General features: G+C 40.1%; 1 protein-coding gene across 1 annotated transcript in view; it reads right to left on the reverse strand.

Annotated features, from left to right (window-relative positions):
* Nucleotides 1-4,534: 4,534 nt before the first annotated feature.
* calb2a (calbindin 2a) overlaps nucleotides 4,535-26,941 on the reverse strand; it is a 46,118-nt gene continuing 23,711 nt past the window's right edge. Inside the window, exons 2-11 of the mRNA XM_061774820.1 lie at nucleotides 25,232-25,308; nucleotides 25,052-25,141; nucleotides 20,516-20,596; nucleotides 18,597-18,653; nucleotides 14,398-14,475; nucleotides 13,580-13,635; nucleotides 13,419-13,458; nucleotides 13,250-13,303; nucleotides 8,161-8,232; nucleotides 4,535-5,016 (exon numbers count right to left, since the gene is read on the reverse strand). Of these exons, the coding sequence (XP_061630804.1) occupies nucleotides 4,900-5,016; nucleotides 8,161-8,232; nucleotides 13,250-13,303; nucleotides 13,419-13,458; nucleotides 13,580-13,635; nucleotides 14,398-14,475; nucleotides 18,597-18,653; nucleotides 20,516-20,596; nucleotides 25,052-25,141; nucleotides 25,232-25,308 (722 nt within the window). The 3' untranslated portion in view covers nucleotides 4,535-4,899. The remainder of the gene's footprint in view (nucleotides 5,017-8,160; nucleotides 8,233-13,249; nucleotides 13,304-13,418; nucleotides 13,459-13,579; nucleotides 13,636-14,397; nucleotides 14,476-18,596; nucleotides 18,654-20,515; nucleotides 20,597-25,051; nucleotides 25,142-25,231; nucleotides 25,309-26,941) is intronic.

Raw genomic sequence — 26,941 nt, forward strand, 5'->3', positions numbered from 1 at the left:
GCACCCTCTGTTAGAGGTCAAGTTCCTGGTTTGATCAGGCCAGCCACTGCCTTTCGTGAGAACATGTTGTATGGCATTGCTCCCAAAGTGGTACCTGGTGCATGATACACATGGTGGAAATTTGTGATACCAGCCCTGATTACTGCATCTTTTCTCAGAAAATCTTTTCAGAGACTGCAACTATTGGAACTGTATGTCTGACTTCTATTTTCCCATCAACTACTTTCTCCACGAAGGTCCTCATTTCATCAAGTTCCTCCTCAGTGAAGACATGTTTCATGACATATTGCCAGAAGGCAGCATCATAAGGAGGTGAGCGCGTATTGCCTTGTAATAACATCCTCCATTCAGGATGTGGTTGGCAATCGTACTTCCTGGATAGATAAGCTGGATCAACTCAAGCGGTGCAGAATCATCCATGGTATCACCTAAGGTCCCGAGGTTGGATTGAAGTAGGTAGAAACCCACCCAACCTTGAAATGATGGGTAGATGCCTGCTTTGTGATATCCACAGCCTTGAGCCAGATGGGGAGATTGAAGGTCACAATGATGACACTGTCCCTTGAGAGCCCCATGCACTCTTTGAGAGTGGTGAAGATGGTCCTGTGGTCATTAGGATTACCTTTGATGACTGGGAGAAAGTTTACCTGTTTGCTCTCTTGCTCTCGTACAGTGCAGACGCTTTTTTGCTCGCTCTGCTTGCTTCACTTCTGTTTACATTATTTCTTGCTGATAACCTTGTTTTTCTTCAAAAAAAAAATTAGAAGCAGCAACTCCTGGATATATTTAAACCTGTGGGACCATTCTTTGGTAGATACAGTCAGTTGTTGCTATATTCCAATATTTTCTGACTCCCTTTCACCATTACACGAGTGTGGCCTGCTAATTAGCACAAGCCTGCTATTAGCAACAAGACCAGCAATCAAGATGCCTCCCTTTTCCACTGAGGACTATCACGGACTGCTGCAGAAGATATCAACCCTGGAAACAAAAATCCACCGTCTTGAAGTGTATATGGATGTTAATGGACAGTCGGGGAAGAAAACCACTCTACTGATGTTTCAAAATGGTGAGCAGAAGTGCTAACAGACAGCCATTTATCTCAACAAAGAGGACAGATGTGGACTGTGGAAACGGTAATGGACCATCCAGCCGTTCTCCCTGGAATTTACTGGGAGCAACGCCCAAAGATATGGGACAACATCTAAAAAGGAGGACACAACACCAGCAGATTACCGAGGAATCCGGCTGGCCTGCATTGCGGGCTGCTTCAATCCTGAGTGAGCGTCCGTGGACGGTCACTACAGCGAAGGAAAGAAAAAAGGACGTGAGTCAATGCAAAACATTGACATCAGACTTACAAATAGATTTGAGCCACTTTTACAAGACCCTGGCCAAGAATGCTCATCCCCCACCACCCCTGAAAGGTATAAAACTAAATCATACAAGAATAAACTGCCCCCCCAAACGTTAATAGTTGGTGATGGAGCTGTCAAGGATGTGAAACGTTTTTGCAGCGAGAAGAACACCAAAATACTGTGTTTTACCAATGAAATGGTGTCTGATATCACTAAAGCAAATCCTGGATATCACTAATCAGCACCCAACTGTGAAATGTATCATACACACAGGGGTCCTAGATGTTCTCAAGCAGCAATCAGAGATACTGAAGCGAGATTTCATTGATCTCCTAACAAAAGTGCAATTTTTGGATGCTGAGGTTTTTATTAGTTGACCTCTCCCACTTGTACAATTTGGAGATGAACGTTTCTCTAGGCTCAGTCAATTAAATAAGTGGCTCAAAGTAGTGTGTACTGCACTTACTGTTAGTTTCATTGACAATTTTGGCATTTTTTGGGAGCGCAGACATCTTTACAAGGCAGACGGTTTCTGTCTAAATAGACAAGGGTTTAAGTTACTGGCTGCCGACATTTTTTACTGTGTACGTCATTCAGCGGCCCAAAAAGAAAACACTGGCCTTGGTGACACAGTTGAAAGACAAAAAGATGCAGTTGTTCCCAAACAATCGGAGGAACAGGAGATAAGGCGACACGAGGCCCAGACGGATTCATCAGTGTCATCCAAACAATCGGCGGAACGAATGACAAATAAGATGAGCCAGCACCTTCTCCCACATCCCTCACTGCCCCATTGGAGCAAAGCCCAATGCAAAACACACTCTCTACTAGCCTAAATTCTCTGCTAGGTATGGCAGACAGGATGAGGACTGTTGTTGGAATTTAATGCACACCACGCCAAGCTCTTCCTCCCATCCCCCCTCGCCTGAAACCACCATACACTAAGATGCAAAGGGGCCCTCCTGCACCCATGAAGAACCCAACCCACCCATCCATCCATGCATTTTCTGAGCCGCTTTCCTCACTAGGGCCGCGGGCGTGCTGGAGCCTATCCCAGCTCGGGCAGGAGGCGGGGTACACCCTGAACTGTTTGCCAGCCAATCGCAGGGCACATACAAACAAACAACCATTCGCACTCACATTCACACCTACGGGTAATTTAGAGTTGTCAATTAACCTACCATGCATGTTTTTGGGATGTGGGAGGAAACCGGAGTGCCCGGAGAAAACCCACGCAGGCACGGGGAGAACATGCAAATTCCACACAGGCGGGGCCGGGGATTGAACCCTGCTCCTCAGAACTGTGAGGCAGACGCTCTAACCAGTCGGTCACCGTGCCGCCCCCATGAAGAATCTTATCTGCGAATCTGACTGATATCTGCGGGGTATTTTCCAGAATAAGTCAGACCCCTATGGGGATCAGGCATTTTTGATCCCTGTAATTACAAGGGACAGAAAGTTGGTAAAAGAAATATGGCACAAAAAGTAGAACTACAAACTTAGTGAGGATAACATGTGAACCTATCAAACTATTGTCTCCAGTTATCTCTGCGAGAATAGCTCTTTTCAATATCAGGTCACTGGGTAATAAATCAATGCTGATTAATGACATAATTACAACCTATGATCTGGACATATTGTTACTAAATGAAACGTGGTTAACAGAAAGTAGCTGTAATACCATTTTAAATGAGGCAACACCAGCAGATTTTAATTATATGTACAAGTTTTGAATAGGGAAAAAAGACAGTGGTATTACTATTATTTTTAAGTCATTATTTAAGTGTAAAGAAATTAAACTGAATGATTTTAGCTCCTTTTAATATCTTTGTTTTTTAGTTAAAGGTGACCCAAAGTTATTGTTTTAATAATTTATAGGCCTCCAAGATACAATAGAAAATCTATGGAGGACTTTTCAGAATTGCTGTCAGTTATTTGTACTGACTACAACTATTTTGTCATAACGGGAGACTTTAACATTCATGTTGACAATAACATGGAAAAAAAAATCGAAAGAACTCTCTGCTGTACTAGACACTTTTGACCTCTCTCAACATATTAAGAGTTCAACCCACACTCAAGGTCACATCTTAGACCTGGTCATCTCTCAGGATGTTGAAATTCTATCAATTGACATTAATGATATGGCTATTTCTGACCATTTTTGTGTATACTTTGAATTATAGATTCTTCCAAAAGTTTATTAAGAAAAGGTACATAAATGAGAGTACCGCCACTAAGTTTATGGAGACCATTGCTGTGCCACAAACTGTGAATACTGAGACAGTTGATGAACTTTTGGATAACTTCACCTGTAAAATCTCAAATGTCATGAATGCTGTCGCTTCTATTAAAACTAAGACAATCTTGAGGCAACCAAGAACACCGGTGGTTGTTTTTTTTTTTTTTTTTTTTTGGTGGTGGTTTGTCATTGACAAATAAATAATTCAAACCATCTGTGCCCTATTTCCAGTGATGAACATTTTTCTTGTGCATCTGTATGTCACCTAAAGAGTTAAATGGTTTTGATTTATTGATGTGGGTTTGCCTCAGCTCCACTGCGAGATGGGAGGCCGTATGCCTGCTGGATAATTTAGACTTTAAAAGCATGCCAACTCAATTACAGAGGTTTTACTAGACATTTGATGCAACAGCCAATTATCTAAAGATTATCAACTCAGCTAAGGCACCTCTTTTTCTGTGGCTAATCTTTGGTAATATTGTATGTGCTTATGAAGGCTGCCCTTGATTTAAAAAAAACAAAACAAAAAACTCATGCTTCATTTAACTCATGTTATTAATGACACCTAGATTTAATTGTACCCATTGATTTTGACAGGAAGCAACTATTATTAAGAAATTGATGTATAATTTAAAATTATTTTGTGTATTATGCACAAGGCTGAAACACACCCCATATGTCTATGCATCTAAATTGCCCAACTGCTCCTGGAAACTTAACCATAGCTCCATTGTGTCACTAGTGGGCATGTTTTGTCCTTTTATTTTTGTGCATTACAATTTTGAACAAAGAAGATTGAATCTCCTGCACTGCCCCACACCCCCCCCCCCTAAAAAAAATAGGACAAAGAAAAGAAGGTATAGACACCCACTGACTATGAACTATGCAATAAACGAAGCAAATGTCTGTCTAGACGAAAATAATCAAAAATGTATTCATGTTAAGAGGTTTTATTGCAATTTTCATTTTACAGTATCAGCCAAAAACAAACATTGAATGTCAAATCATATGGCATCAAAGGACATCATGTGAAATAGTAGGGCTTGCTAGATGTTTCACAAAAGATCACCTTAGGGTTGAGAGGTCAGGTTGCAGAAAACAAGGGTTTACTGGAGAAGAGCTATTTTATGCCAATGTTGTACTTGTCATTCTCAGAAGAAAGAGCTTTTGGAGAAGATGGGAGGTCCGGCACATGCACCTGGTGTTTTGTTACCAGAAAGTAGGAAGGTAGTGTTTTACTGGGAGAGCAGGGCAGGGAGAGCAGACATAATTAGGATAACAACAAGAAAGGATTTGGAATCATTGAATTGGCTCCCTGCAGAGGACGATTTCAAGCTCGCCGCGGTAGAGCTTTCCTCCATCAGACAGGCTCATGATGCTCTGCTTGTAGACTGTCAGGTTCTTCGGGTCCGCCTCCTGGAAGACATGAGGTGCTATGATAGGTTGTGTATGATGGAGTCAGAAAAGCTGAACGCGTCCATCTCCTGGGACCAACTAATGACATTAGTTAAGAAGAAGACACCATTTGCATCTCAATTTACACACAAATGAGAACTACAGTAAGTGGTACTTTTCATTCATTTGTTATATTTTTCATTTGGATTTTTTTTTCCTCTCACAGCACTTTTATAATAAGTTGTTGAGATAATACAAATTTATAAATGAGCCTGCATGATATGCATAAGAATTTGACAGTAATCAAGTCACATATCGAGATTACTTGGTAATTATTGATGACTTGTCCAGTAAAAGTTATTTTACATTGTTTTCTTAGTTTAGTTGTGCATTTATTAGGAATTAGTGATGAGGAAACTAAAATGAATGAATGATATATATATATATATATATATATATATATATATATATATACATCCATCCATTTTCTGAGCGGCTTCTCCTCACGAGGGTCGCGAGCGTGCTGGAGCCTATCCCAGCTAATATCGGGCAGGAGGCGGGGTACACCCTGAACTGGTTGCCAGCCAATCCTAGGGCACATACAAACAAACAACCATTCACACCTACGGGCAATTTCAGAGTCGTCAATTAACCGATCATGCATGTTTTTGGGATGTGGGAGGAAACCGGAGTGCCCGGAGAAAACCCACGCAGGCACGGGGAGAACATGCAAACTCCACACAGGCGTGGCCGGGGATTGAACCCCAGTCCTCAGAACTGTGGGGCAGACGCTCTAACCAGTCGAAACTGCATTATCTTTATTCCTGAGGCATTATAAAGAGAAATGATTATAAATATATAGTAGTATAAAGTAGCAGAGTATCAATAATTATTGTAACTATTTTAGTTGTAAATAGTTTCTTTGCATACCTCTAGGTACTGTAAAACTAATTTCTTCTTATTAGAAGTAGTAGTTGTCAGGTGCGTCACTCACATGGGGGATGTGGGTGTCACATCTGTGTCAAGTGTTATTTTTTTTTTGTATATGCTGCGGGGTGCTAGAAAATGGCTGGCTGGCCTCAAATGGTCCCCTGGCCGGAGTTTGGACAACCCTAATATAAATGATTAAATGACATCTTCGGGCAAAACCTTATGAGCAGTAATACTTTTTTGTGTCACATTCTGTCATTTCTTTCTCTTAAATAAAATAATATTTGATGTTACTGCAGCTCCGGACAACACTACTTTGCATTACTGCTTGAAATAGGGGCACAGTCGGAGTCTAAGTTGGTCCCTCAAGGTACAATCTACACTATTATACCTCATTGGACTAATGTCCAAGGCACTAGGCATGTTCCCAAATGGAAAAATATGTCAAAATGGCAGTACAAGTAATCAATTTTACATTTTTATATTAACAGTGGTGAATGTTCAAGTTAAAAGCACTTTCCCTAAATGCGACAAACGGCAAATGAAAAAAGGAACGTCATGATATTCTGTGCAGCCTTTATCTGCCGTGTCAAAGTTTTGTGTCACAATATATAACTCTTTTAAATGTGCTACAAAGTGTTACATTCCAAGCTGTGAGAATAGCCATGCCTGCTTTGTTGTTGTTTATACATTCCAAACTGTGAGAATAGCCATGCCTGTTTTGTTGTTGTTTATTTCTACTAATCAGTGTTCGAGCAGTGTTGTATACAATCCAACATGGGGCCGAGTTTCATTTTGTGTTCCCGTGATGAATACTTTTCGGGATTCAGAGGAGCAAGAATTGGTTTCATCAGGCAGGGAACAGCGTTGGTTGAATGAGGAAAACCAATGTGCGAAAGAACAACAATTTCATAATTCAGGTGACGGACTGATTCCAGCGTTGGGTGTCGATGGTGAGAATATGAGGTCATAGAAGCAAAGAGAGTAGCTGAGCACTGAACAATAAATGCTCTGTTTTTGTCGACTTGCTACCCAGTATATCTTTAATGCATTGCATTTTGTATGTATGATTTAATAAATAACTTTATTGTGGGATTTGTCAGTTATCAAGCCTGTGGATTGTTTTAACAGAACAAATTTAATGTTCCTTAAATTTGCAGGTCTGTGCAAGTAAATGTAATTTTACTCTAAAATTCAAAATTTAAAATAGCATTTTAGAAATTAGCTCTTTAAATGTTACTTAAAACATTGCCTGTAAAGCTATGTTTGTTGCATTTAAACTATGTTCCCAGTGGCCATGGAAGTCATGTAGTAGAGTGCCCGCACGCACCACTAACATATGTTTACTTTACCTTCTAATAGCTGCCGTGGTATTCTGAACTGTAGTACGCTTTTGAGCCCCTGCCCTTCACGGCCCATCACGGATACTGTGATAGATGTGACACACACATGAAAAAACAGCATGACTTGAATACGGAGGAAAAAAAAAACCTAAAATCCCACAAAGCACTATGTTTCGGGCAAACGGAGCTGCCGTGGCCGCTGGTAACACAGTATAAACACAATACTGCATTCAAGGTTCTATGTTAGCAATAGTTCCTTTTTTTTTGCTATGACCAGAATGGATTTCATTTGAGAGATTTTGCTGTACCTTTCTCATCTATTATAATTATTATCGTAATTTTTTATTTGAATAGATATTATGTATGTTGGTTTTCTGTTACATACATTATGGATGTAGCCTGCAGGAGGGAAAAAGCATAACTAAGCTAACCCTAACCCAGATACACACACGCACACACACACGCCCACACATTCTGTTGGAACTGCTGTTGCTAAGGGCGGCACGGTGGCCGACTGGTTAGAGCGTCAGCCTCACGGTTCTGAGGACCCGGGTTCAATCCCCGGCCCCGCCTGTGTGGAGTTTGCATGTTCTCCCCGTGCCTGCGTGGGTTTTTTCCGGGCACTCCGGTTTCCTCCCACATCCCAAAAAACATGCATGAATTGGAGACTCTAAATTGCCCGTAGGCATGACTGTGAGTGCGAATGGTTGTTTGTTCCTATGTGCCCTGCGATTGGCTGGCAACCAGTTCAGGGTGTACCCCGCCTCCTGCCCGATGACAGCTGGGATAGGCTCCAGCACGCCCGCGACCCTAGTGAGGAGAAGCGGCTCAGAAAATGACTCTGACTCTGACTCTGCTGTTGCTAAGGAATTTACCAAAGCCCACATCTCACCGTCTTGTTTGTCAGGCAAAGGTCTTGTAGCAGGGCGTCCAATTCCTGCTCGTCAATGTAGCCATTCCCATCCTGAAACAAGGCAACAGAAACACACGTGCTGTTTTCGTCCTTGTCTTCCATGACATTTTTAAATACATATTATTTCTATTTAAGAACTGCTCTTTGGATAAACTTAATAAATAAGTTACTTGTATACTGAATGAATAACAGCATAATGCATATAGTATATTTCAAAATAGTCATAAACTGTGAATGTGTATCTTAAAGAAAGAAATACATTTTAACTTAGAAATTGTTTTTGAAGATTTTTCAAATTGGTACAAAATGATTGCTGTCCATTTTCTGTTTATTCTGTTTGAAGATAACACAGAACTGAATGAATCCACATTTCTTTTGTTCACAAAGATGCTCTTCAGAGTTTCTTCACTGAAATATACCAAATCTTGGAAAAAAAGAGAACTTTCCACTGTATTTAGCTTTGAGAAGACATCTGGTCGAGCAGAGCATCGTGAGAAATCAGTGCAACGTGTCAGGCACTCGGCCATCATTGCATGCCATCATGCAGTTGAGACTTAATTTGGCGCTCTAACAGTGAGCCTTGTTAAGGTTTAACAGACCAGACACAATGTGCGCTCTGAGAGAACCACTGGCAGCACGGCAGCAGCAGAACTTATGTACAACCCCAATTCCAATGAAGTTGGGACGTTGTGTTAAATAAAACATAAATAAAACAGAATACAATGATTTGCAAATCATGTTCAACCTATATTTAATTGAATACACTACAAAGACAATATATTTAATGTTCAAACAGATAAACTGTATTGTTTTTAGCAAAAACACTGGGACCACTGTGTTACATCACCTTTGCTTTTAACAACATTCAATAAATGTTTGGGAACTGAGGACACTAATTGTTGAAGCTTTGGAGGTGGAATTCATTCCCATTCTTGTTTGATGTACAGCTTCAGCTGTTCAACATTCCGGGGTCTCCGTTGTCATATTTTACGCTTCATAATGGGCCACACATTTTCAATGGGAGACAGGTCTGGACTGCAGGCAGGCCAGTCTAGCACCCGCACTCTTTTACTACGAAGCCACGATGTTGTAACACATGCATAATATGGTTTTGTCTTGCTGAAATAAGTAGGGGCGTCCATGAAAAAGATGTTGCTTGGATGGCAGCATATGTTTCTCCAAAACCTGTATGAACCTTTCAGCATTAATGATGCTTTCACAGATGTGTAAGTTACCCATGCCATTGGCACTAACACAGCCCCATACCATCACAGATGCTGGCTTTTGAACTTTGCGTCCATATCAGTCCGGATGGCTCTTTTCCTCTTTGGCCCGGAGGACACGACGTCCACAGTTTCCAAAAACAATTTGAAATGTGGACTCGTCGGACCACAGAACACTTTTCCACTTTGCATCAGTCCATCTTAGATGAGCTCGGTCTCAGAGAACTCTATGGCGTTTCTGGGTGTTGTTGATAAGTGGCTTTTGCTTTGCATAGTAGAGTTTCAAGCTGCACTTACAGATGTAGCGCCGAACTGTATTTACTGACATTGGTTTTCTGAAGTGTTCCTGAGGTCATGTGGTGATATCCTTTACACATTGATGTCGGTTTTTGATCCATTGCCGCCTGGGGAATCGAAGGTCACGGGCATTCAATGTTGGTTTTAGGCCTTGCCGCTTACATGCAGTCATTTCTCCAGATTCTCTGAACCTTTTGATGATATTATGGACCATAAATGATTAAATCCCTAAATTCCTTGCAATTGTATGTTGAGGAACATTGTCCTTAAACTGTTCTGTTATTTACTCACGCACTTGTTCACAAAGAGGTGAACCTCGCCCCATCTTTGCTTGAGAATGACTGAGCAATTCAGGGAATTTATACCCAATCATGGCACCCACCTGTTCCCCATTAGCCTGTTCACCTGTGGGATATTCCAAACAGGTGTTTGATGAGCATTGCTCAACTTTCTCAGTCTTTTTTGCCACCTGTCCCAGCTTTTTTGGAACGTGTTGCAGCCATAAAATTCAAAGTTAATGATTATTTGCTAAAAACAATCAAGATTATCAGTTTGAACATGAAATATCTTGTCTTTGTAGTGTATTCAATTAAATATAGGTTGAACATGATTTGCAAATCATTGTATTCTGTTTTTATTTATGTTTAACACAACGTCCCAACTTCATTAGAATTGGGGTTGTACATCACGATGATGCCACTAATTACACACCATTGCCCCCCCCCCCCAAAAAAAAAAACACGCACAGAGAGTCATTGACTCACACTTTATCTTGAATCTGACATGCAAGCACAGCCAGATGATGTTGGATAACAGCTTCACATTAGTGAGGTTGATTTAGTGGACATTAACTTGATCTTTCGTGTCACACTGCCAGGTTAATTTTTATAATAGGCTTATTTTACATTGACCAGTCACCACTTTCCCACAAAAGTGAGCTGGGAACTTTTTTTTTTTTTTACATGAAAAATGCAGTTGTATGTGCATTATTTTATTGCTTTGCTGGGTTGCACTGAAACACAGAGGTGGTGCAACACTGCACCATGTATACTACTTCCACCCGCAAGCAATGGCCAAATGGCATCCATTTATTTTGTCTGTATTTTATAAACAAGAGAGTAAAGTAAGACTAACAGTGTAGAAATTGCTACCAACTACTGCAAAATAATAACATTAATCTTCATAAATCTGATACTGATGATTGCCATATTGGCTAAGGGACAAAGTACAAATAAAAACCCAATCCTAATCCTCCACAAAGGATAACAAATTAACATATCTCATCAGTTACTCTTTGAGCAATCTTTATGTGCACGGGTGATGCAGTTTTAAACAGTTCTTCCAGCCTTCTTTTATTTTCACCGTGAACACTTATTTCCTTCTAAACATAGTTAATATAACAAACTATCTAACAATCACCATACGACAAGATTCTCCCTTTGCATGATTTGTGCACAGTGGAGGTAATAAAAAGACATTATGTCGCTACTATTATGATCTCAAAGTTACAAGTAGTATTTGAAAAGTATCATGAAAATTGGTATTTGAAGACCCTGCTCAAAAAACCACTCCCACCTCCTCCACAAATACAATGCATTACATTTTCTCTTGCTGGCAAGAACTGACTTACCTATCTTCATTAATATTTCACTAAGCTACTAAGACAAATGCTCACCTGACATTGTTGAAAATAAATATACTCGCCGAGATGCTTTCTGCAGCCTCACAATTTAAAAAGCATTCAACAAGTCACGACCCCACCTTTGGCCTTTGACTCATTGTTGCGAATGTTATTAGGAGTTTTTGAAAGATTAGAGATTTTTTGTAGTGTTGGATTGTTTTATTTCTTACTCATGAAGCTATGTTCCATTAGCTTTGCAGGCATCCAGTCAGACGGCGATAATCCACCTGCATCTGTTTGGCTTCGAGTGATAAAGAGGAAGTGGTCTGAACCAAGGTGGACGGGACCGTTCACCGTGACTGCCAGGACTACCAACTTGAAGGAAAAGAGACTACCTGGTTCCACAGGTCACAATGTTGTGTTGCCAAACCACTTTGATTGTTTCATTAGTGTTGCATTTATTGCCTCAAGTTGCATTCGGCAAACGGGGAATTTAGTAGACCAACAATTCATGTAGCAGGAGAAAGGGTACCAAGCAAATGTGGAATACCATTCCAAATTACAATTAATCACAAGAAAGGAACAAACAATGCTTATGTTTTTGACTTATGCGAAGTGATTAACTGTGAAGGATATAACAGCTCGTATAGAGGAACAAACATCTACTTATGTTTCGACCAGACGGTACAGACCCGATGCGCCAGAATTTGCCATCTAGTCATACATGGTGTCAGACATGGGGACAAACCACCCCTTTTACCGGCAGGTGGACCCCACAAAAAATGGTGGACAAAGCCATTGAGGGCCAGAAAAACCATAATGCAATAATGGATAGAATAAAATTCCAAAGAAATTATGATTCAACACAAAACCCTATTATGCTAAGCATCAATGGTACAAACACAAAGGACGAATGTTTCTGGAAGAGATCCACGAGGTCTTATCCACATCAATGTATTTGAGGAAGAACAAACCACTAACAACCAATCAAGTTTCAAGGCTGTCGCAAACCCTCCTGTAGTACAAATACTTAACAACCCACCTAGCATAGTGGAAATTTTCAACACAGACAAAATGACATCAAGTCAAATTTTAGCTTTAGCCGCAGGATACACACAACAAAACCTGTGGATAGCCTACTAACAAGAAACGGCCCGACTTGGCAATTTTGGGGATTGTATAATGTGTGCAGCCGCACGACCCACTGTATGTTCAGCTCCAGGACCAGTTATGGATATTGATTCATTAAATTGCATGATTGAAATGCACAAAATATATACAAACAAACATTCGCACTCACATTCACACCTACGGGCAATTTAGAGTCTTCAATTAACCACCTACCTTACAGTAAAATATTTTAAAGTGATTTTACAGTAATTAAATACATTTTCTGCTGAATAAGGTTCTTGTTAGCACACAGTTGTTGTCTGCACATTATTGAACATAACATTTGTATCCCGCTCCCCTCATTCCTCACCTCCAGTCACATGGTCGCGCTGTCGCTGGTGCGAATATTTTAAGAATAGCAGCACATGGAATAGCCTAAGCTATCCACGCTAGCAGCTATTCTCATCCGCAACTAGCTTATTTTCGTACTCTCAGAACCGCTTGGATGAAATTAGACTGTGACAGCTTGTTGGCCGGACATTTCATTGTTCCACAGAGTTTAAGAGAAGGCAGCAGACGGGCAAGTCCTCTTTAAATTGGTCAATTGGAAGTCTAGGTCCCAAAAACACAATTAATTGACAAGTTTTAAACACCGATTTGGAGTTGAAAAGTCGACTTGTAGAATAATCGGTTCAACCCCTATTAGTAATTCTAAACAAAAGAATCATGAGCAGCTTTTGATCCAATGTGATTATTCTTCTAATGTCCTGGTTCAGAAATGCAGTACAGTACATTTAAATTTAGTTTCACAACCTACCTTGTCGTAGTATGTGAAGATTGCATTGAACTGCTCACTGGTCAGCTTGACACCCTTTAAAAATAAAAATATGACTCTACATTCACTTAAAGATAAAAGTTCAAAATCTACCGATTCAAAAGGATGTATCAAAGAATCAATGTTCTCTTTGGATTGTGTTGTACTCTACCTGGAATTTGAGCAAGAAATTCTCTTGAACAGGTAGCAGTCTGGAAGAGTGGCAAATTCAATCAATGGACAAAATTTTTTTCTTTTATTTGAAGATGCAGACAATGGGTTTCAACATAAACATGATCCAAGGGTAGTGATTAAAGTGAAATTGCACATTACCTTGCCATCTCTGAAAGGCCCAGTTTTCCATCTCCATTCAGATCAAACATCCTGAGCTACAAAGCGAAGCAGAGATGAGAAGAGGCAGGAGTGGATGACAGAAAGGCATCATATTCATAGGCTAATGCAGTCAATATGATATGAAATGTAAGAATAGAAAAATGAATAGCAGTTAAGTTTAAGTTCTCTCCTTTAAATTGCATCTACAACTTTGTACAGAAGGACAATAAAGGGATAACCTAATAGTTTCTTCAAGGTGAGTGGGGATTTTTCACATGAGACTACATTAATTATCATATGTACAAATAGTCATTATATTGTATTTCAATTAAAGCTGAAGAACATCAATAGTTCTTAAACCACCAGCTACTTTTGAAATGCCACGTTCATGCCCAACATCATAGTTGGGGTTTGTTTTCATGCAGATCCTTAAAGAAGATTTGCAACCTGCTTAATCAAATCAGGTCAGGTCACCTCCGGGGCTCCAAGAAGTAGCAGATGTTAGCACATCTGGGTTGTAAACACACAACCTGCAGGACACCAGCTGCCCAGACTACTCAGGCGTACAATGGAAGTCCCCGGAGTAAAATGTACAACACTTAACATCACCTTTCATCAAGACTAGACTTTTTATGTTTGTGTTTTTGTCTTAACTGTGTTCTTTTAATGAAATAAACTCTGCATCAAGAACCTAATTAATTTTTTCCTCCCATTCTTCAATTTGTATTTAATAACTACATGTTTAATACACAATCGTGGTGTAAAATAAATGTGTGTGTTTGTTTGTGCGAGTGTTTACACATGGGAAAGAGCCTTACTGTGGTCTCTGTGTACTCGTTAAGCTTCTGTTCATCGTAGTTTCTGTTAGCCTTCTTCAAGAGGTCTGACAGAAAGCCCTGAACACACAGAAAAACAAAAGCAACACATTTCACAACTGCAGAATCAGTGTACAAGGATCTTCCTCATGAAAAGTGTCTTGAAATAACATTTGGTAATATGTACTACTGTATATTGTTTATTTTCATATAATTTGATTAATAATGCTACAGATACATGCAAAAAATCAAATTTATGCCACCTTTATATATGGGTATAGGTTTTTTTTATAGGTTTTATATGGGTAAATGCCTCCCATGCTGAGACAGCCATGCTTGACATTCTATTTTCAAAAAGTTGATGATTTAAAAATTTAGCCCATAATAGTTAAGACAATCAAGAGATAAATACACTAATACTATGGCAGTCCTATGCACATGGAACTTGAACAAGATTTCTTAAACTTGTATGGGAAAAAAATCATAAACAATGATATTGTTTATTTATGAAGAACAACTTTATTCAGTAATAAAAACAGCAGTGAAATTAAAGGCCAAACTTTACTGATTAGTTTTGAAACTTTATCATTAGCATTATAATTTGAACAACTGACACAGTAAATGTGTAACTTAGCTATGCAAAGTAGAAATGCATTGATTAAAGAACACCCATCCTTTGAACTACGTGAACTGCACAATTTAAATGCATTGCCCTTCAAATTCTGCGGATGCAAGAACATAAATAATGCTAATGACTCATTAAACCCTTTACGCTCTTGGCTTTATACTGTACATTCACAACAACAATACAGTAATGCAATTGTTCTGACTTTTTCAAAAATTCATACATATCTTAGAAATAATACCATGGGCTCATCTCATTTCTCTCTTTGCAACTTCCTAGGTCATCGCTCCTCTGTATACATGCTAGCGCCTCGCACCAGAAATTCCATTGAGGAAATGAGATTGACAGAGGAGCAAGGTTAGAGGTTTAGCAATGTGTTTGTGGAAAATGAGACAAGTGGGGTGTTTTTAATATGGGTTACAAGGGCAGCCATTGTTGACAATTGGCCGCTTCGCCGCCGACATATGTATTATCAATGTGTAGTTTAAAATGTATTTTCGGCTGCAATACACCAATGCCACCCACCCTTCGACGTTCAGCCAGGTGTTTACTTCTTGAAAACCACATTAAAACTGTCTTTGAAGCCATCATGGTGAGTTAACAACTAATTAAGTCTTTAATTGTTGCAAAAAAGTAATAAAATAAAATAGCAAAACTATAACAGGCCATAGAAAAACTGTGAAATGTATTACATTTCACTGTTGCTCATTAAAGTTTTGATGTGATGTGTGACAATGGATAGGGAAAAAGATAAACTTGAAATCGATAAATAATAAGGGACGGAGTTTAAATCTGCAAAGAGATTAAAGAAAAAAAACAAATGAAACTTAAGTACATGTTGAGTTGACATAACTATAAATGTTTTTTTTTTAACGTGTGTTTACTTACCCCCTACGACCCATGTGTTCAATGTCAGCTGATTGCAAGCTCATTTACATTTTTCAAAAGCAGTAAAGAAGCCACACCTTATTTGTGCCTTGCACCTTGGAAATGTGATCCCATAAAAACAAAAACAGGCTATGTGACTATGAAGTGACCCTATTTACTCCCGCAGTTGGACGCTTTGCGTAACAAATTTTTTAGGAAATGTTTTCACAAGGTGGGTGGTGGAAACTAAACTGATTGCTTTTATTTTAGAAGCTTCACCTGAAAAATTGGCTTTGCTTAAACCGAATTGTAAATGTTTTACAATAATAAAATGAAATGAAATGTATTGTTGTTACAATTATGTCACTTTGTCTAAGTTGGTCCTCTAAAATGGAGTTGTTCCGTGTAAAAAAAGCTGTCAGTTTTTAATTAAAATCCAATTGTGGTATTTATTTTTTTTAAAGCCAGAATCATTTAAGAGTCAACCTGAAAATGTTGAAATAAATCTGGACCTAATTGTAACAAGCTAAGTTTTCTCTTCTCTTTCTCTTCAAGTTTACACCTGTTCTAACAATATACTGTAGTGAGACGTTCCCTCCCTGTGTTCACCAAGCTACGTAGATGATTTCTTTTGTCTGTTTATTGAAAGCAACAGCCATCAAAAGTGCTCGAGCTCTTTGTGGGTCAAGCTGTTCCATTTTAACCCACTATGTACAAAGAGGACCTCTCGCAATTTTATCGATGATAAATCACACATTTCCTGCCTTTTAATGTTCTATCTATCAAATAATGCACAACCCCATAAACAAATAGGTACTTGTTTATGAAACATAGCATAGCAGCTGCAATTAAGGACTTTACCATGTAACGTTTCTCATCCCTTTATCCATTTTCTACAAGACTTGTCCTCATTAGGGATGAGGGTGAGCTACGTGGGGTCACAGCCAAACACAGGGCACATACAGACAAACAACTATTTCACCTATGGACAATTTAGAGAATTCGTTCCACCTAATATGCATATTTTGCAGGCATCAGAGAAAACTGGAGTATCAGAAGACAACCTATGGAAGCATAGGGATAACATAAAAAACTCCACACAAGGAGGCCGGGGCAGAAATTTGAATTCCTCAACTGTGAGGTAGTGGGGCTAAGTATAACACCGCCGTCTTTGTTTAATTCCTCCTGCAAATTATGCAGTGTCGGGCTACTGTGATGTCACATTATTGGTGGAGCGGATCAAGCAATTGCCATCCTGTCACAGTGGAAGACCAGATCTGGATTCACCATTTCAAACAATATTCCGCCGAGCCTATTGCGTCATGAAAATGCTATGCTTTACACCAGCCCACAACCCATGTTTATTACAAAAATCTGATTAATTAAATATGCCCATCAGGAATACAACATGGATGCTCTTATGGTCTGCATTCTGAAGCAAGTTACTGCTCCCTATCCTGTCTCATTGGCATCTGAAAAGCGATGAAGCAGACGAGCCTGTGTGGGATGTCCAAAACCTTTAGGTTTGCTGCACCTTTCAACCTTTGAATTCAGACAACACGTCCAGGTCTTTCATCCATCTCACCCTAAAGGTATGGACTCATTCCAGCCAAGATTCCTTTTGCAAAACTCCTGTAGCAAGATTTTGGCAAGCAACATAACTGGCGAGAGAAACCGAAGAGGATCATAGACAGAACTTGCCACTGACAACATTCCATGCCTGGTGCATGACCTTTGAGGCACCTCCATGCTGAACTTGTCTCAATGCACCGCTGCAGACCCAGGGCCTGTTCCACAGGTAGGTTGTATCTGTCAAAGTTTAGTTCCTTCAGATCTTTTGCTATATGTTCCTCAGGAAGATCCTGCAACACGGTACGACTGTTGCTAACCCTTGTGGGCTGGGTGAAGCCTCGCTTCAGACAAAGAGCAGTTTGACTTTTTGACCAGGAAAACAGAGTAATCTTCAGAGCTCATGCTCTTCAAATAATCTGCTACTTAGTCATTCAATAAAACTTCCCACTCGTGCAGTGTATCAGTAATGGTGTGTTCTTGCTGTCTTCAACAATAAACATGATTAAATAAGTTACATGCGTTAAATGATGTAGAACAATTTTGTGCAATGCTTGTAATAATTTACATAAATTAATTTCTTTCAAACAAGCACAAGACTTTGGTTTTGCTTTTATCTACTGTACCTTTTCACAAAAATTTTGTTCAGCATATTTTGCAAATGTCGCACATTTTCCTTAAATGTCTTTCAGAAATCTTTAGAGACATTAAAGAATGTAATTTAGCCTGGTAAGATCTCCATTCAGAAGGTTCAATTATCTTGTGAACGTTTCTAAAGGCATATCTAACCTTTCTATCTCATCAAAAACTACAGAATGAATGACTATGCAATTAATTTGGATGTACAATCAAAGAAATCAAGTCCTACATCACGACCGATTGGCTGTGATCTGTGTGTGACAATGGTTTCAATATGTATACTGTATGATGAAAATGAGACTGGTTATTACAATTTAGGCTGAGTGCTCTGCTCGGAAGATTGAGTTGGGGAGGAGAAAGAGACAAAATAAAAAAAAATATAATTTTTGTCCAGCCATGAGTTAAACATGTATTTTTAATGGTTGCAACCGTGTTAAGTGCCATATCCACCATTTAAGATGTTGTTGTTTGATTGGTAATTTGATAAAAATGTAATACAAACCTTCAATTCGTTTGCTTCAATGTAACCACTGCGGTCTGTATCATATCGCCGCCATGCCTGAAAGAAATGGGGAAAAGCAAAAAATATAGACTTTTTTATTTTGCTTCCAAGTTTGAACTCCTTTTGTTGAAACCCATACAATGTGCTGCGAAAAGACATTTTCCCACCAGGATAAAGAAAAACGTATACAATACACAGACAAAGGCAGTAAGAGACGGAAAGATATGAGCAAGGCAGACAGTCATTTTAATGAATGTTTTAATCTAGCAGCTGCCTATGTCCAAATAAGGGCTCCTTGTCAAAGATGGATGGGCCTCTCCCTTTTTCATCTATCCTCCTCCCCATCGCTCCCCTTCTCGTTTGCTTGGCTCTGCAGAGAAGAGCTAGCAGTAGTGTTATCCATTATACATGACCCTGAAAATAGAGGGTCCTGTGTTCTCATTCTAACCCTTTAAAATCTCTTTGCTCACTTCCCCCTCTCCACACCCTTCAACAAAGACCGATTAATCCTCCTCTCGTTTCATGTTCTCAAACTCTGGCTCTCAGCTTCCCATCGACATTTCATTAAGTTTCCTCTGTGACTGTTTACAGTAGTCCTTTGGTTTCCTCACACATTCTCCTTTCTTCACCCTCCTCTATTTTCATTATTTCATCTGAATAACACTGCAGAGAAGGACATATTTTCCCCTGTATGCAATTGGTTCAAAAATTGCCTACATGCTTTTATTTGAGCAAATCTAACAAAAACAAAATCTTCAATATTCTTATCTTGAGCAAGGATTTGGTAGACTAAATTATTTTATATTCCAAGTATTGTATCTTTCAACACTCTGAGGACAGCTTTGTGTTACTTCTACAATCAGTCATTATTCATACTGCACATAACAAAGGCATTTTACCAAACTTGGAATTATTAAATAGTTTTGACATTTGCTATAAATAAATATTTTCTGTAATAATTGTAATATTCTATGTGGTCCCATCACATCAGACACACTGTAGTGCTGTACTAATAATGTTTTTGGGCCGTTTTTGTTGTTGTTGTTGTTTAGTTTGCATAGAGCTTCTGGTGGAGATTGCGGGGTCACATGGTTCATCCACCAAGCTTTGCATGTACTTCTTTACATGTTTGAACATGAAACCTGACAGGAACTGGACTCACGATATACACAAAACACAGATTTGTTTGCTCTGCTTGATTGCTCTGCCTCAAGCCTCTGCAATAAACGATACATCAACATAGAACAACTTTCTGGTCACATAAAAGTCAAAGCGGATTAGCTGAGTCACTTTATGTGTTTCAGGCAGGTCAGAACAAAACTTGAGCCAACAATGTTAAAATTGGTGTATACTGGCAAGAAAAGGCTATGCTGCCTTTGCATTTTAGCAGCTGCATAATGTAATTGTGTTCTGCTAAAACTTTACATGATGGGCCTATTGAAAATTATGATTGATTGGTTTAGGACAGTTTGCAGGCAAAGGCTCAGTCAGCGGCCAAAGATCCTCTCAAATAATAAATCCCATTGAGACATACAGTATTGCTGGATTTACATTTTCCTCAATTACTATTACTATTTTAAATGTTGATGCTATGAAAGTGCTTATAATGAATTTGATACTTTGATATGTCATGTTGAGTCTATTTCTTCGTCTACATATTCGGTTCAGGAGCAATTAATATCATTAAAAACTTATTTGCATCTCGTAACCAGTCTAAATATACAGCAAGTCACGAGACACAATTACCGTAACCGCCAGTTCATGGAAAGCCAGGAAAATGTGCACTGTTACATTGTGATTTAATGGCAAAAGTAAGCCTTCGAGCCAAGACTTGTTGAGAAGGGACATTATAAGAAGATGATACCTGCTTAAATAACACACACAGACACACACACACACACACACACACACACACTTACCGCCATGAATTCAGCACTGGAACTGACAAACTGTCTGAAGCAGAGCAAGAAGTTCTCTTCAGTGGGGAGAATCTGGGCCAGCTACAGAGATAGAATGACAGAGAAATGGGATAGATGAGAAGAAAAAATAGAGGAGTCAACGCTCTTAAGCGATGGAGGCTGTAAAACTTTTTGACTGTTAAGTTGCAAATGGATGAGTTCTACATAAATAATATACCATAACCTGCAGAGTCCCAAGATCTTTTTAGTCCAAGTTTTTGCACGTTAGAACTTTCTTAAAGGAATTAATAAACCTTTGAAAAGGGCATTATCACAAAAAATTGTTAGTATATAACATTCATGCATTTGATTGATAGCTTTTCACTTTGATTAACATCCCATCCATCCATTTTCTGAGCCGCTTCTCCTCACTAGGGTCGCGGGCGCGCTGGAGCCTATCCCAGCTATCATCGGGCAGGAGGCGGGGTACACCCTGAACTGGTTGCCAGCCAATCGCAGAGCACATACAAACAAACAACCATTCACACTCACATTCACACCTACGGGCAATTTAGAGTCTCCAATTCATGCATGTTTTGGGGATGTGGCAGGAAACCGGAGTGCCCGGAGAAAACCCACGCATGCACGGGCACAACATGCAAACTCCACACAGGCGGGGCCGGGGATTGAACCCCGGTCCTCAGAACTGTGAGGCTGACGCTCTAACCAGTTGTTCACTGTGCCGCCACTTTGATTAACAGTATAATGAATAATGAAATAAAACAATTCTCTAGGAATGTAAAAAAAATATATACTGTATATCCTTCAACCATATTGTCAAACCCCTCAAATTTTGCCATGCAATATCTCCACTTAAAAGGGATGGAATCATCTATCCACAGGTTCCCACTGGAATTCACTCAAATGACCAGGCAGCTTTCCTTTTCTTCTTTTTATTTATGTGCAGTTTTAGGACATTTCAACAAGCTATTAGCCTTTAGCCTTTTGGTGAAAACCCCTCAAATCAAAGAAACATACAAAAAATGTATTTGAATTCTGTACATGTCATCAATATTTCCAGTGGCTATATACAAAATACAAGACAAACACATCCTGTGACACCGATCCTGTTCCATTAAATTGAAAATTAAGTGCAAATCCAGTGACCCACTGCTGTTAATTCTTTCAGCCTTTTTGTCAAGTATGAATCTCAATTTTTATTATTTACTCTGAGTCTATTTTCACGGTGACCGGCTGGTTAGCGCATCTGCCTCACAGTTCTGAGGACCGGGGTTCAAATCCCGGCCCTGCCTGTGTGGAGTTTGCATGTTCTCCCCGTGCCTGCGTGGGTTTTCTTCAGGTACTCCGGTTTCCTCCCACATCCCAAAAACAAGTGTGGTAGGTTGATTGAAGACTCTAAATTGCCTGTAGGTGTGAATGTGAGTGCGAATGGTTGTTTGTTTATATGTGCCCTGCGATTGGCTGGCGACCAGTTCAGGATGTACCCTGCCTCCCGCCTGAAGATCGCTGGGATAGGCTCCAGCAGGCCCGTGACCTTAGTGAGGATAAGCGGTAAAGAAAACGGATGGATAGCCTACGTTTCATTTTTAATGCCTTTTAATGTACATTTTCTTGAATTTCTAACTGTATTCTACCATTAACTATTTAATATTAATTACTTTTTAACCTTGGTAACTTTTTATTGGCAAGATTTTAATATAGTGAAGTTTATCCACAAATTATGAAGTAAAATACAAAATGTTTGCATTGAGTTATGACGTTAAAATCCACGCTATTTTTACATTGCTTAATTTACCCTGTGATTACACAATAAATCTTAATTTCATAATTTCTCAAAAGACAAATTCAAATTAAAACCCCATATTTTACATATAATAATTTCACCACATTTCAATCAATCAGGGACATTAACAAACAATTAGCACCCATCCATCCATCCATCCATTTTCTGAGCCGCTTCTCCTCACTAGGGTCGCGGGCGTGCTGGAGCCTATCCCAGCTGTCATCGGGCAGGAGGCGGGGTACACCCTGAACTGGTTGCCAGCCAATCGCAGGGCACATAGGAACAAACAACCATTCACACTCACAGTCATGCCTACGGGCAATTTAGAGTCCAATTAGCACCCATGGGAACTAAATGGTTAACAACCCACGTGTAACTAGGCAACCAGCTCTACGGTAGCGCACATACAAACGATTTAACTGCTAGAGTCTCTGATCACAGTTTCTTACTGGCTGCCTCTCTATAGCATTTGCAGATGGATTTGTTTTGCATGGGTTTCAGTATTCAGACATTGAAGGAAGGGTCTTTCTGGCCATCGCTGCCTGCTTCTTGATTTTAATTAGTTCCAACTGCGACATGCACCGTCTTTTTAGAGTTCAGGCAGTAGCTGTGTGGTGATTGGTCCTTCTGGTTTATTATAGTTCATCCACCATTTTTGTAGTCCTTTGAGAGTTGAATCCGTTGAACTTTATTTTGACTTGACACCTATTCATTCATTCATTCATCTTTCGTTCCGCTTATCCTCACTAATTACCAAAGTTTGTCTATCTACACAGAAGTGAGTTATTTGTTGACTGGTGAGTTAGTATCCGCCTGAACACAGATGCAGGCAAAGTCTCAGTCTTAGTTCTCCTGGACCTGAACGCTACGTTTGTCACAGTCAACCAGGTGATCTTATTGCAGAGGTGAGAACAGTGGGTAGGAATTCCTGGTACTGTTATAAACTATTTCAAGTCCGACCTCGAGTACAGGACGTACTTTGTTGCAATCGGTAACTGTGTCTCCGACCAAATGGCTATGACCTGTGGTGTTCCCCATGGGTCAATCCTGGGACACTTTTTGTTCAATCTGTGCATACTTCCATTAGGCTAGTTCATATACAGCTAAAAATTGTCCGACTGAAACTATGGAGATGACTCTTTGATCTACATGCGTTGGCTTGTAGATTCCCTCTGTCACTGTATCGAACAGATGTTGTGGGTGCAAAAACTATTTTCTTCAGCTAAACTCAGACCAAATTTAAATCATTGTCTGTGGCCAAAGAGAAAGTATGATCAGTCACCTTGAGACACTCTCTCTAAAACTAAATCAAGTTGGAAATCCAGGGGTAATATTTGACTCATACCTGAATTTTAATAGCCATGTTACAGTTTTTCTCAGTTGTATTTGTTCAAGCTTCACATCATTGTGTCAGTTGTGCACATCAAAAAAGTAGTTTCTCATTTCTTTGAACAAGTTGCAAATGCTTTGGTACTTCCATGCAAATGATTATGAACAATTCTCTGCTGTTTCCGACATTATTAATTTCTTATGTCATGTTGATCAAAATGTTTGATATTGTTCTTTGTTGAATAGTCTCACCCCCGACAAGATTTAGGCACTAGTTCATTGCATAAGTCTTTACATGCAAAATGGTTGAATGAGTTGTCAATAATATGTCAAGCCTACTGTATTTTTATACATTTTCATTAGACTTTCCATCCATCCATCCATTTCCTTTACCACTTATCCTCACTAGGGTCGCGGGCGTGCTGGAGCCTATCCCAGCTATCTTCGGGCGAGAGGCAGGGTACACCCTGAACCGGTCGCCAGCCAATTGCAGGGCACACGAAACAACACTAAATCATTCGCACTCACAATCACACCTACGGGCAATTTAGAGTCTCCAATCAACCTACTTTCCATCTGATTTTTTTTTACAGGTGAATCTTGACTTTCTCTAACAAAGGGAAATGTGTGAACTATTAGATCAACACTTGATCCATCGGTTTTCTGAAATAGCTCAAAGGTGCATCTCAAATTCAAATTCCTTATTTGTCTTGTAACATACTTGGCTAATAAAGCTGATAAAGCTGATTCTGATTCTGATGTACCCATCCACTGGTAAATACTGTAGATGGAGCAATGTCTGACAATGGAAGAACAATAAATTAGACAGGGTCAACAGCCAAAGAAAAGAAGAAGAGAAATTGCTGCCTGGCAAGGGAGTTGAGAGGGAAAACAGGAAGAAGCAGAAGAGGCTGAGGACAAATGCATGTTACTGATGAAATGCAGTACTGTAAGAGCCTCACTTGTAGACCAATCTCAATCATAGTCTTAGGAGTTTTTCCCTATTTTTCTACTCTTTTGTTTTGTTTACTTTGTGCTATGCAGTGCTGTCTTTTAGTGTCTACACCTTACTTAGAAAGAATGGAAAACTCTAAATTGCCCAAAGGTGTGAATGTGAGTGCGAATGGTTGTTTGTTTATATGTGCCCTGCGATTGGCTGGCGACCAGTTCAGGCTGTACCCTGCCTCTCGCCCGATGATAGCTGAGATAGGCTCCAGCACGCCCGCGACCCTAGTGAGGATAAGCGGAACGGAAGATGAATGAATGAATGAATATATAAGGTGTTTCATCGTAGGTGTGTGTGTGTGTGTGTGTGTGTGTGCATTTCCAAATCATTTAATTTTTCACCTGTACATGCCATTTTCCTTTTTCAATGAAAAGTAGAGATACCATGCAGAATAACCATGATCCACCCAATGTCTTACCTCTGACATCTCAATTCTTCCATCTTTGTTCTTGTCGAATTTCTGCATGAACTCCTTCATCGTTTCTCTGAATGTTGGGTTTGAAGGGTCCTACAAACACAACATGCAGTATATAACTTTAGAACAATGAAATGTGAGTAAATGTGTAGAATGTGTTAAATGACTGACTACTTGACTCACCACGCCAGCTCCTCTCCGGGCGGATTCCAGCTCCCGAAAGAAATTCTCCAACTCCTTCCCTTCGATATAACCATTGCCTTGTGAGCCAAAGAACATAAACAACCACAATTGACTGAAATTCAAACAAAGTGGAGACTTTCAACTTTAATTTAAGACGTTTCACAAAAATCTGTCATTTGCCATTTAAGAATCACAGCCATTGTCTGCAGACCACCTCACTTTTCAGGGGCTCAAATATATTGGACGAATGTCATACTTGTAATTCTAACTATAGTTTTTAATGTTTGGAAGAAATTGTTGAGACTGTTTCATCGCGTTGGGTGGTTTGTGTGTGCGGGCTTTGGCTTGGCTTCCTGTTTTGAGCTTGTGGCGTTTTCTTTTGGGGGTAAGCGCCGGGGCTCTGCATTTTGGCGCGATTGGGGGCTTCGCATGGTGCCGGTGATTTTTTAATTTTTTTTAATGTTATTTTTTTTTTATGGATGGGGCTGGGTCCTGTGGAGCGCTGTTTCCTTTCCTGATTTTCGCCGCCGCCACCGATGGGCGCGGGCGTGTCTTCGTGTGCATTCTTCTTCGTTGGTTTTCGCCGCTTCTTGGTTGGTTTTCGACGCTTCTTCTTCGGGATGAGTGGACTGTGGGCATCGGGGCTGAGGTCCAGGGTTTTTGAGTTTGGTCCCAGTTCCAGTCGGTTCTCCATTCTCCCAAACCTACTCATGATGGGTGCTTAACTTGGGCTCGTTTTGGCAGGCTATGACCGTTTTTGTTGGCTGGGGTCCCCATGCTCTCCCGGGATGATGGGGGCAGTGGCAGAGGTGGGGCTCGTTGGGTGGGGGGTGAGGGTTGGGCGTGGGGGGGGGGGGGGGTGGTCGTCCGGTGACCGTGCCCCTCCCCTTGGGACTGGTCGGGCACTTCGGTCGGGCTCGGGACCTCCCTGGGACCTGGGTGGTCGGTGGGGTCCCCGTGGTTGGGTCCGCTGCTGGACGGGCTCGCTGACACCCCCCCCCCCCCCCCCCTTTTCACCCTTCCTCGATGTGCCAGCTCACCAACTCCATACACCAGTTGACTAACATGCGTGTGATATGGTGTTCATTCACTAATAAGTTCGATAGAAACACTATAGAGTTTAATTACTTGTGCTGGTATCACTTATAACAAAACAGGTTGTACTAACATATCAATTCACAGGTTCTTACAGGTGTTTAGACACTAAAAAAGAATCCCACCGCACCACTCGACAGTAGCCTTTCTCATTTTCACACATCCTGTCCTGCTCTTTTCTGTCCACTCTTATCTGGTTCTCTTGGTTAGTTATTGCATATCCTCACCGGGTGTGCCCCCACCCCCCCAATCTAAAAATAACTTGTAATGTTACTTGTGTTCAAATATCTAGATTGTCTCACTATTGTTCTGCTGTGGTTTTCACTCCTTGTCCCCTTGTCCACTATGTCCCTCTGTCGGTCCCCTAAAACTCTTTTCTGTTCAATAAACATCAGAATAATTAAAAAATTTCAAAATAAGCAGAAGGAGTATTTCAAACTCCCCTGTTGCACAAAGGCATACAGCACAAAGGCATACAGATCCACCATTCTGCAAGGCCATGCAGCCGAACAGCACAGGTTTAAAATAACAAAAAATGAAGAAATGCTTGCACTTCTCCTATAATCATAATCATAATCATAATCATAATAACAATAATTAGAAGAAACCAGACTG

The sequence above is a fragment of the Phyllopteryx taeniolatus genome, chromosome 5 (genome assembly GCF_024500385.1).
Source record: "Phyllopteryx taeniolatus isolate TA_2022b chromosome 5, UOR_Ptae_1.2, whole genome shotgun sequence".
NCBI classification, from domain to species: domain Eukaryota; kingdom Metazoa; phylum Chordata; class Actinopteri; order Syngnathiformes; family Syngnathidae; genus Phyllopteryx; species Phyllopteryx taeniolatus.